This window comes from Chelonia mydas, chromosome 2 (genome assembly GCF_015237465.2).
Source record: "Chelonia mydas isolate rCheMyd1 chromosome 2, rCheMyd1.pri.v2, whole genome shotgun sequence".
NCBI lineage: Eukaryota > Metazoa > Chordata > Testudines > Cheloniidae > Chelonia > Chelonia mydas.
In genome coordinates this window covers 198,464,281-198,476,804 of record NC_057850.1, presented here as the reverse complement: position 1 = coordinate 198,476,804, position 12,524 = coordinate 198,464,281, and the positions used below count along the sequence as shown (strand labels likewise).

Below are 12,524 nucleotides of genomic sequence, written 5' to 3'. Positions count from 1 at the left end.
TGCCTCCATTCTCCAGTCTCTAAAATGAAAATAATACTTCTCTACCTCACAGAGGTCAGCATTAGAGACAACGAGACACTATTTTGCTAATGGAAGGCCAAAGAACTAGATAGGTGGATCACTTAGGGCGTGCTGACTTCCTCCAAGACATCTGGAAATTTGACCAGGATGGTTTGGAGCCAGTTTAGGAATTACAAGCTAAATAAGCTGCGTTTTTATAATGCTTACATGTATGTTCTTGGTTTAGTGTCCCCAAAAAAGTCAATCATGTATACAGAGAACATGATTTCCAAACACTCTTAACTTGATCAAGTCAAAGTTAGTTTGGGCCAGAATAAGGCCACATATTGATTCTCTGCAAGAATTACTTCCATGCCAAACTTCAGATTTCAAAGGTCAGCCATTTTGACTATTCAAAAACAAACAAAAAAATTCAAATGGAAAAAGGGCATTTTCAGCCTCTCCAATTTCAAGCATCACCGAACAGTTTTTACTCAAGGTATTTTAAAGAAATCACCATGTAGACACCAAGCAAAGAAATTTCCATTATAAGTTTCACAAAGTTATAATCTATGTGAACATAGGACTTGATAGTTGATGCTTTTACAGGGGTTGTTCCTCAATTTTACTTGGAAATATTTATCTAGTGTATTAGAATTACAAATACTTAGATATTAATACTTTGCAATGCCTTCCTGTTTAGCCAATCTGACTCTTATTTCTGGGACAGTAAGATTGCATGCAAGTGTTTTTTGCCTATGACTGGTCCTTTGTCTTCAGATTGCAAAAACAGCGGTCTTAACAGTGAAAATGCAGCATTTCAGTAACTAGGAAACAGTCTACAGAAAAACTAGACAAGTGTGGGAAAGCTGGGTCAGAAAAAAGTCTGTCTTGAAGTTTAATTAGCATTTATTTAACTGAATGAATGCTCAGTCTTTGCACTGTTTTAATTGTCTGTCTTGACAAAGTACCCTGCAGCTTTATCTCAGTGAAACCAAAAAACTCTCCCTATTAGTGTCATATATTAAAAGATCTTTAGATTTAATATGAAAAAAGCAGGTTGGCTAGAGTTTTAGGGTTGTAAGTGATTTTGATATACAAAGCAGGTATCTGGGCAGTAGATTTATTTAACATTTCCTGAACAGTGGAAACTCAAAATTCATAATCTCAGCACAAGCTATTTCTGTCTATAGACCTATTTCTTTAAGGAGTTTCACAGAGGACTGTTGTGCCACAAGGAAATATTAAAAATAATTGGTGATTCTGCACCAACTGTGTTCTAATTCATCAAAATGGAGAAGTATTATGGTTTGGTTGGATTATTTCTTTATCCAATATTCATTTTAAAAATAAAAAATGTTACAATATATCAAGATGTTCCCCACAAAGCCTAACATGAAAGCTCAAAGTGGCCTCTAGATTTCCTACAGCTACACAATCTCTTCCTGTTCGCCAACATCTCTTAAAGGAACACCAGAACAATCAGTACGATGCATTTTCAAACGATTTCCCTTGGTATGTCTTAGCTAAGATCATATGGGCTAGTCTATACTAGAAAGTTAGGTAGTAGTAGAACATGACATGGAGGAGGAGGAATTTTAACATGGGAGTTACGACTTGGCAGTCAATGTGTACATGTTAGCTTGTCATTGGCAAAACCCTATGGAAACTAAGTTAATATTGTGTCAGCTGGTTGTGGTTAACAATAACATGGCAGATTGTTCCTGTCTTCACTGATTTAGGATTTATTAACATAACTTGACTCAGTTTGATTTTGCACTACCTAAAGTGCTAGTGAAGGAGCACATAGTTGGTTTACACACACTTGCTCATTATTCCACCCTACATAATCCACTATTCGACTCCTTGGTCCTTGATTTCCCTGGTGTTAATCACTGTTTTTATTTCCATTAAAGTGCCCTGCAAAAGGGTTTATTAATCTTTAAAGAACTCTACATTTACATCTTTAATGCTTGCTAAGAGCAATACTCAAGTCATTCACCAATAAATAAAATCCTTCAGTGCCTCCCATCCTAAAACAAATCCATCTTGAGTTTGATGTTTTTTCATATCATTACATGGTAAAAAATGGATTGGTACTGATTGCCAAAAGAGGGTGATTTTCAGAAACGGAAGGCAGAAGCAGAAATGGCTAAAGTTGATACAGAGAAAAAATTTGCAAAAAAACAAGAAAATCTGAAGCATATTTGGATTTTGGTTTCACTTCTGTTGCAGCTAACGGAGAAATCAGGCCTCAATGTGTGCAGTAACACTAGCAAACAATAGACTGAAACGAATAAAATTAAGACACCATTTAGAAACAAAACATGACCTGGTAGGAAAGAACAGAGGGGTTTTTTTTTTAATGAAAGCTACAAGAAATTAACAAAAAAAAAAACCAATGAGAAATGTGCTTTAAAAGCATCGTGTCAAGTTGCGTTCCACACTGCCAAGAATAAAAAGCCTTACACAACTGGGGAAAAACTGATTCTCCCAGCAGCAATTGACATTTGCCGGACAGTGTGGCAGAGAAGTTAAAAATTATCCCACTGTCAGACAACATGGTCAGCCGCTGAATCTCTGACATGTCAGAAAATATCAATGCACAGCTGATTTCTCGATTGCAATCCAGTTGGATGAAGCAATGGATATATGAAAAGAAACTCATGTAATTGTTTATGTTTGGTGCTCTCACAAAACATTATTGGAAGTTTTTTGTTCTGAAAGCCAATTAAGATGCATGCAACTGGATCTGAACTGATTAACATTTTAAATGACTTCCTAACTTCTCACAAGTTGAAGTGGGAAGCCTGCATTGGAATCTGCACAGATGAAGCCCCTTCTATGTCTGGAGATAGAGCAGGCTTGAAAGCCAAAGTGCTTGTAACTGATACACCACAAAGCCGTTGCAACTTGAAACATGGATTGGGAACTTACTGATATTCTGAGTTCTGCTATTACATTTTTTGAACTTTATCAAGATGCAGCCCACAAAGGCATGTCTCTTTGCAATGCTTTGCACAGAAATGCGAGCTGAGCATGATGCTCTGCTGTTTCACACTGAAGTCAGGTGGCTATCCAGGGAAAGTGTTGCAATGCATTTATGAACTGAGAAACGGAGTTCAACTTTTTCTAGTGGATTTGAATTTCAGCAACGCAGAGACACTGTGTGATCCCTGCTGGCTTGTGCTTTTAGCTTACCTTGCTGATATTTTTGACAAACTGAATTCTCTAAATGTCTCCTTGCAAGGAGCGGAAAGTACTATTTGTGACCTGCACAATGAGATATCAGCATACAAGAGACAGATAGATCTCTAGAAAACAAAGATCAAAACTGGTTTAAGCATTCCATTCCAGTGGTTAACTGACACTATCAACAAAACAGAATCTGAACTATTGAGCATTGTGGAACCAACCAAGAATCACTTGACTTCTCTCAGAGCCTGTTTGGATAAATATTTTCCCAGAGGAAATGCACCCCTGAATGACTGGATTAGCCAACCTTTTTAGCTGAGGCAGTGACCTTGTCCCATCTCCAAAATGACATTCAGGAGAACCTGACTGAACTTCAGAGTGATAGGACAATGGACATTCAATTGGGGAAAAATAGTCTTTGGGGGATCTTTGGTTGAAAGTTGGTTCAGAATATCCAGCTATATCAAAGTGTGTGATCAAACCTATTTTACTGTTTAGCTCATCTTATTTGTGTGAGATCAGGTTCTCTGCACTGGCTGTGCTAAAGACAAAGCACTGTTCGAGACTGGAAGTGGAGGACAACCTCAAAGTGTCGGTTTCAAAAATCTCCCCACAAATTGATAAACTGCCTGCAAAGAAACAGGAACAACCTTCACACTAATTGGCAAGTATCTATGTATTTGAAACTTACAGGTGTAGGTAATTTAATTAATGTTGTGCTAAGGTCTCTGTTGGGTTTATGAATAGGCTATCAAGCATATTTTTGCATGCATAGGTGCTGGAACTAGAGGTGTTGCCACACTCCCTAGTGGTTTCCATCATGTACAGAGTTTACAGTATGGCTCGTAGTACCCCCACTATACAAATTGTTCCAGCACCCATGTTTGCATGTGCCTATTTTTGTCGGGGCGGGGGAGGCACAGCCAAAACTTGTAACTCAAACAGGGGGCTCAGCTCAAAAGGTTTGAAAACCGCTGACTTAAAGGATGTGTTGACCCATTATACAGGAGGAGAATTTACTCCTGGGGGAATTCTGCACCACTGTGCATGCATAATTAATGAGCTGTGCATATCTTTAAGTTTGGGGGCAGAAAAAAGCTTCTGCCAGAAAGTTGCTACAGTTCCGCCTTTGCCCACCAGATAGAACAGAGCAGCAGCTCCAGGCCAGTTAAGGAAGAGAAAGAGTCTGCCTTCTTCACAGTGCCTATTGGGCCAGGTCAGGAGACAGGGTCTATGGGAAGACAGACAGCGTGGGGCTGGGGGGTCAGATAGGGGCTCATAAGGGCTAGTGGGAGAGGACAGACTGGGGCAGGAGCTAAATGGGAGTGAAGGCACAGGGCCACAGGGGGGAGGGAGGTGCAGGGCCACATGGTGACAGGGAGGGGCTGCAGGGCCACGTAGGGATAGGGGTGGCTGAATGGGGGCACAGAGACACATGGAGACAGGGGGAGGGGGTGCGGGGTCACATGGGGATGCGGGAAGTGGGTGTATGAGTGGGGATGAAGGGACACATGTGGACAGGGCTGCAAGAACACACAGGGACAGGGGCAGATGTGCCTGACTGAAGGGGAGGCTAGGGGTCAGCCAAGGTCGACACGGGGGAAGCTCCCTAGCAATCCCTTCCCACCCACCCCAAAAAAACTGTTCCATACTTTTCCCACCCATACCCAACAACCCTCCAAGTTCACATCCAAACTCCCAGAAATTACTTCCCTCTCCCTCAGCTCCTCCATTACCCCTGACTCTCTGAAGCCTTTGCACTGCTTTTGAGGGGAGTGGGAAATACAGTTCTGTATTGTAGTTTAAATGAATTATTACTCAGTTCTGTATTAATAAGCCTAGTAAGGAATCTATTTGTCAAAAACCATTTCCTGTACCTTTTTTGTTGTCTGAATTGTTACGGACATACTTACTGACAGGTATTTTGAAATAAACGACCAAAAATAATTGAAACTGGTGTGATTAGATTGTGTTATCTTGACAAATAAAATATGCAGAATTTGAAAATATTGTGTGCAGAATTTTTATTTTTTTTGTCACAGTATTCTCCCAGGAGAAAGAATTTCACCCTACATGCATACCTTGTGAATTCACACTGACCAGGTCATTTCACATTACTGAAAACTGCATGTCAGTGAGTCAGTGAACAAAAAAGGCAGAGAATGCATCAAAAGTATTTTGTTCACTTATTTTAAAAGATATAGTTCAGTTTGTGTTGGTTGTACCACAATGGAGCATAGTAAGTGTACCTAGTATAGCTTGTAACAATAATTACTACTTAACAAAAACACATCACTGCAGAACTCTGCTGTTTAAATGGCATCAGAGAAACTGGAATAGGCAGCAATTTTTGGTGCTAACTGTGAATGTGTATGTTCCCAAAGTTCTACTGAATTTACAAAGATTTAAGGAGAATCAGAGCACCCCTGAGACAAAAATCTGGCCTTTGAGGCCACATTACACAGAACTGTGGTTACAAGAAACAAGTTGGTATTGAAAGTTTACAAAACATAAGTGAGTGTATTAATTCCGTATCAACTGTATGCAGTTAACTTTTTTCTGAGTAGCTAGGTTCACTAGCTCTTCTCAGAGAGCTAAAGTAAATATTAAAAAAATAGTCATTCCTTGTTTTAGCAGTACAAATACATTGTCCTCCAAAATTTCTACAAATATAAAACAAGCTCATAAACTGTAAATGGATTTGCTTACTTGTTATCAGACTTTTTGTAACTTGTCTATTTTCAGATTGTAAAAGGTGGCTTTGGGACCTTAAATGCTTGACAAATTTTATCTACTTTAGAAGTGTTACATGTGATTGAATTAAGTTCTCTCCAGGCTTGGATGCTCTGAAATCAATGAGTGTCTTGTTTTCAATGGGAGAAAGCTCAAGCCCCTTCAAATACTTGGTTTTGTTGGGGTTTTGTTTTGTTTTTCAGTGCAGCAGTTTGTTTAGATGTGTTTCAAAATTAGAATTAAGAGGAAATAAAGCAATCACTATCCACAGCATGTGCCCTGATGGCTGTCAGCAGTTAGTTAATCCTATTCCCATAAATTTCTAGTAAAAGATTAATAGTTTTTGGTATTATATTCATTTAAGTTGTTAGTTCATATCACAGCATGAAAAGAGATTTATACATACATGATGTTTTCCTATTTGAGTCTATTACAACACAATTGCTTCTCTCTTATCAAATCTAAGGCCCCATACGGTACATAGCTTTACACAAATGAGTAGTCTTATTAATTTTGGTGTGACTGTTCATGTGAATAAAAGTTATATCTTTCCATGTTTTGAAGATCAAGGCCCTAATATGTAGCCTTATGAAGGCATCTAGCTGTCTTCCTCTTGAGCTGCTGCTAAAACATGCTATCCTTCTGAATTATGGATATAAATATTGGTGTAAAGCCAATTTTGTAAATGTACGTACCCAACTCAATACATTATAGATATAGGTTCCAATTCAGTAGATACTTGCACGTGTAAGTAACTTTACTCACTGGACTACTCCTACAAGCAAAATTAAGCATATATGAAGGGTTTCCAGGATTTCAAGGTGACTGTAAAGCTCCATTTTTTTAAAAAAGAGAGCATCTTAAACCCTTTCTCACCACTTTTAATTTTTTTTCTTAAGAATGATCAGAGATTCCCTTTTCATACTAGGGACAAGGACAAGACTTACCTGATGTCAGCCTCAAAATTCAATGTCATTTGAGACCTTTACCTCACATCCTTACTCTTAAGATTCTGCATAGCAAGAACAAACAACAAAAAGCAAATAACTATTCAATCTTAGGCTTTGTGGTTAAAAAAAACCAATTACCATTTAGAGAAAAAATTGCATTACTGCCACAATAAGTAATCCAAAAAAGCTGCATGCATTGCAGGTTTACAAGACATTTCTTCAGAATTCTACTGTACTTAAGTAAATAAAGGGGTATTAAAAAACTGCAATCATCTAACAAACCAGAATAAAATGCCACACTTGTTCTCTGTAATCTGAACAAAACACACATCAATCACTCCACAGACCCTTAGTGTGGGACTCCCTGGCATGATGTGTTCTAACACAATTAAAATCACTTCTGTAGAGCAGGGTTAAAGGAGAGAGAATAAGGAACAGAATCTAGATAGAGGAGGTAGCCATATTATGCTGCACTGTATATAGACATCAGGTCTTAACCCTTCTGACTGAAATATCTGTGGTCATGTTAAGGAGCCACAATGAGTAAGGCAGACAAGATTGTGCTAACACTATGGAAGCAGGTGAATGGAAAATTTCATAGAGACCGTGAGCCACTCAGCAGACAAACTACTATTCAGGAACTTGCGAGGCTATAACCATAGGGCCAAACATACCTGGACGCAGCTTTGGTGCATGGGTAGGGCTATCCACATACCGTACTCTTTATATGCCAGAGCTACAGTGGCACATATGAGCTACTGTTATCTGGCTGGCTTAGACGCACCTAGCCCTATAGCGATGCACGGGGTAGGCAGGCTAACTCCCCAGCTCTGGATCTTTTCCACATCCTCTAGCCCCGTGGTTTTCCACCTGCCCTTGGCAGACCTCGCGGGGCGGGGCGCGCGCAAACTATGTCTAAGATTTCCAAAGGGGGTCTGAAATTGTCTAGGCGTTTGCAACGGAACAAACGTTGAAAAGCACCGCACTAGCCCGCTATGGCTCGGAAGAGTCACGCCCACACCCGGTGGCAGCTCTCCAGCTGCACCCCCGCTGAAGACAGCAATAAGCCGAGGGCCAGGGCTGGCTCGGCGCGCCCCCCTGCCCACAGCGGCAGAGTCCCTCTCGCATGCCCTGGCCGCCGGAGAGCAGCGGCAGGAGCCGGGGGCTCAGCCCAACGCCCGGAGCGCCCAGCGCGGGGGAGCCCCAAGACCGGCTCAAAGGAGGCGTTTGCAGGCACGGCTTGCGCCAGCCCCAGCAGAGGCCAGGGAAGCAGCGGCTCCGGAGACCGGGCATCTCACCTGCCAGGCGCTCGGGCTGCTCCCGGGCTCCTCTCCAGCTGCCCCGGGCTTCTGCTGTGATAGAAGCCGCGAGGGCGAAAGCGGCGGCGGCCTCTCCAGCTAACAGCTGGGCTCCGGCTCCCGGGACCAGCCTCTCAGCAGCCAGCCGCCAGCCCCGCCCGCTGCTTGCTCCGAGCCGGGGGCAGGGCCAGGCGGGTGGCGGCGAGGCGGAGCTCGCGGGGGTGGGGGCCGCTGCAGTCGCTGCAGCAGGAGCCGCGCGGCAGCTAGCGGAGGGAGGAACGGGGCTGGGCTGGGTCTAGACGCAGAGGGCCCCGCGCTCGGGGGGTGCCCAGGCCAGGTCGTGCCCCAGGCAGGTCTCTTGCATTGCCTCGGTGAGGGGGCAAATGACAGGAGCTCAGCGTGCACCCAGTTCCCCTCCCCGGCCTGGGGCCGTTTGGCGCACACGTTTTGAACGGTTGGCCCAAGAGTCGTCCACACACACAGGACCAGCTGAGGATGTCTGCTGTCCTAGGGGGACAAACAAATACAGGAGGGCGCTGTGCGTCTCCCACGTCTGTGGCGGGGACCCTCGCTCTGCACAGCCATGAGCCTGCCTCAATCCCATCCAACCGCCTCCTGCCTAGAAAGAGCGATGCAAAACCTAGAAGGAAAGGTCAAAGGAAAATGGAGTCAGGACTGGAGGGTTGGGATGAACAGAGAGCATCAAAGGCCAAGGTCTTCAGGGGAAGAGCAGGGACAAGCAGGGTGGGGGGAAATCCGAAGGGACCGGCGGAGTTGGAGGAGCAGCATAGGAAACATCAGAGGACTAGTCTGACAATAGGGAAACAGAATCAGTTTATTGAACCTTGTGTCAAAAGAAAAATCTGAAAGAAAAACGATATACGTAATTTCTGGAACTGTGCACTCTAGCATTAACTTTCTCCCAGTCCACAGACAGAAGTTAAAATCTGGACGATTTAAGGAATTTTTGGGAGGTAAGGGCTGCTTTGGACACTGCTTCCATGAATTACTGCTATCCACCCCTATGGTCTGCGTGAAATGAATTTGCTATGCTCAGGCTGGTTCCAAGTGAGCAAATGTCCACATCACAGGAAATGCCCTCACAATTTGTGCCCCTTGTTGGGAGCCTCAGCAGCAAGGATAAGGACTAAGTTGGGATTTTGATTGAATTATTCGCTCACCCAGAGAGGTGGTTCTTCCAGAACAGAGTTGAGCCACATTGGTAATTGTGCCTGGATGTGAGCTACATAACTGTTTACTTTGTTGTTAGATTCACTCCAGTTATAACATATAGAACATATATACATTTTTAATGGTTCTTTTCTATTGACTTCTGTAGCTAGATCTGTGTAAAGCAGCATGGTTGAGTGGTTGGAGCAAGGTACCAGGAGTTATGAGAACTAGCATCTATTCCAAAATTTGTCACAAGCTTTGAGCAAGGCATATAACCTCTCTGTAATTCAGTTACTTCATATCTAATCTGTGGGGGATTTTATGGGGATAGTAAGACTTTTTGAGATCTTCAGATGAAAAGTGCTCTGTACATTATTATAAGGTTAACACTGTACAGATCTGTTTATCTACTTGTTTTTATTAAAATGTAAGTAAAATGTATGGACATACAAAAACATTTTTTAGTTTTGCTTGTAAGAGATGAGAGGTGAAAGGAAGAGGACGATGAGAAAGGATACCTATATTTAGAGAGGGGAAATGAAAAGCACAAAAGGCCTTTCATCTGTGAAAGGAAAAAGGCAAAAGACAGATATGGCAAAAACCAGCTGTCTCCGTATTCATACCCCTCTCTTACCCTCCTTTGAATGAGAGCAGTCGCTGTGTTAGTTAGTACCCATTACGCCTTTGGCATTTAGGGTAGTCCCTCTGAGGGTACCTAAAAATCAACAAGCAACAGTAGTTGAAGGTCAAAGTGTATTCCATAGACCTACTGCAAAAAACAAAAACTATATAGCACTGATTTATTTGATTCATTATCACCCGGAGTAAGTCAGAGAGGCCTCTTTTTGTCTCCAGGCTTGACATACAAGATCAATTGAGTTTATTAATCTGTGGCACTATGTCAGGTGGCCATGTGTGCAGTCTGAGGGGTTAGGTATCTCCTGATTTGCACAAATCCATGAAGAGAAAGAAAAGAGTATTAGTGTAAGGAATGGTCAGGTTAGTCCAATGTTTGAAATGACACCCAAAAAGATCTAAGATGCACACTTAATGTAGCTCTCTGAAGCTGTGACCCATCGATTATCTGATGGGTCCAAGAGGAAAGCAAAACAAAAAGCCATAATGCATCTTGCCAAATTGTGCAAATATTGCAAATATGAGAAAAAACTCTTCCCATCCCTCTTAATTCTCCAAGTTGATCATAAAATGAGGTTAGTTTTTAAATTATGAGGGGAAAAAGCATGGTAGCTTAGGTGCTAAAGTATGTAGGATATTGGCTATTTGGTTTATGCAACTTGCTAATGAGTTGACAACAAATGACAACAAAATACAGCAGAAACCATCTTGCAGACTACACAGCAAATAAAAACAGGCCAAGAGGTCTGATAAGGGCTCACACTTCTTTCACTTATAAAAGCCAGTTTTTTCCAGAAGCTAACATGAACTTGAAAATGAATACAGACTAACACGGCTGTTACTCTGAAACCTGTATAAATACTGTTTCCTAATTCAAATGGTAGAATGTTGGCTATGGTGAATTGTCCATATTTTCCAAGTCTTGATTTTATGGGTGTGTATGTTCATGTGTGAGGATCCAAATCAGTCAGATGCAATAAGCAGGATCTTCAGCTGGTGTAAATCAGCACAGTTCTGTTGACTTCATTATTGCACGAGAATGCAGAACAGGACTGAGGGAAAGCAATGCAACTATGCCAATATATACATGCTGAGGATCTAGCTCACTATTTGTAAAAACTGGAAATATACTGTTGTACCAATAAATTAAAAACCAGCAGGATCTTATTAAAGGGAAAAAGGCAAAATACCACATTTATTGTGAATACAGAAAGAATCATAGTAAGCAGTTAGTTACAGCTGTAACATTCCATTCAATCTCATCTTTATTCACACATTCATTCATACACACACACACACACAGGTTCTGCAAGGTTGTTATCATAGTAAGCAGTTAGTTATAGCTATAACATTCCATTCAATCTCATATTTATTCACACATTCATTCATACACACACACACACAGGTTCTGCAAAGTTGTTATCATAGTTATCAGCCTTAGAGTTGCTCATGCCAAGCCACTGGCCAGGTGGCCTGGACATTAGGAGGGAGCAGGGCCTTGTCAGATGCTCATCTGATGCTCCTGGAAGTTGGTTTGCAGAATCAGACCCCAAAGTTCTCACTTTTTAGAGTCTATTTTTATAGGAATTTCTTTCTATGCCAGTCTATGGGAATTGCTTCATCATGCTGTTGCTGAATCAATCAGCAGATAGCACATTCCTGACGGCTCCTAGATGTTATCTTGTTCTTTGGTTCTCCCATTCTTGAGGCTGTTGGGTGGATTCCAGTCTGCCCTCCGGGGGTCCTCTGGTTATTTCCACTTGATGCCTTCTTCAGCCGATGGACACTGGATTCTTAGGCTGGCACCTCCCTGATCATTCAGTTATTATCCACACCAAGCATCCATCCACATACATCCTCTATCTCTATTTTAATCACAATTGTTAATACAGCAAAAGGGCGGGGAGTCTCTGGGTGCTGTTTCTATTGTTAGAGTATTGCTTTGGGTCTCTCTCTCTCTGTGAATTGCTTTGAGAACAGACTCTGTCTTAGAATGTACTAACACAACTAGCAGCTTGCAAGTTTCACACACAGAGGGAGAGAAACAGTACCAAAAACCAAGAGACCTCTTAATTAGTAATACCCTGGAATTTAAACTATGGGGAATCAAACTCATTTGTGATTTTAATACAGAACTTCTTTAATATGATCCAACATAATCCCCCTTTTGACACTAAGATTTATAATCGTCAGTGTCACTTTCTATGTAGCCTATTCAAGAGAAAGTACTGTGAGGCAATTTGAGTTTGTGATTCCAATTCATGCCACATACACGATCCTAGTGATGTATCTTTACTACAAGGTTCTGGGGCAACAGGCAAGGTGAGGCACACCCACTTTTGAGGAGTCCATTCGGTACAACCTCTAGTGTCCAATAGCTTCACTCCCTCCCAGCCCACTGGCTCGAGGTCCAGGGTAGCCAGAAGGATCCCATGTGTAATATGGGGAGTGGGTTAACCTTCAATACCTTTGCCTCCAGGGACTGTTGGTGTGCAATTTTGACAACAATTTCTCCCATTAACAAGTCTGGTTTTACAAT

The 12,524-nt window shown here is 42.0% G+C and overlaps 1 protein-coding gene across 5 annotated transcripts in view; it reads right to left on the bottom strand.

Annotated features, from left to right (window-relative positions):
- SCRN1 (secernin 1) overlaps positions 1-8,360 on the bottom strand; it is an 81,820-nt gene extending 73,460 nt beyond the window's left edge. The window contains exons 1-2 of one of the 5 annotated variants that reach the window (XM_037890488.2): positions 8,177-8,360; positions 6,876-6,940 (exon numbers count right to left, since the gene is read on the bottom strand). In XM_037890488.2, the coding sequence (XP_037746416.1) occupies positions 6,876-6,904 (29 nt within the window). In that variant the 5' untranslated portion in view covers positions 6,905-6,940; positions 8,177-8,360. Of the gene's footprint in view, positions 1-6,875; positions 6,941-7,552; positions 7,707-8,176 lie in introns of those variants that run through there. The other 4 variants (XM_037890487.2, XM_037890489.2, XM_043541005.1 and 1 more) reach the window with 4 other exon arrangements.
- Positions 8,361-12,524: the final 4,164 nt, after the last annotated feature.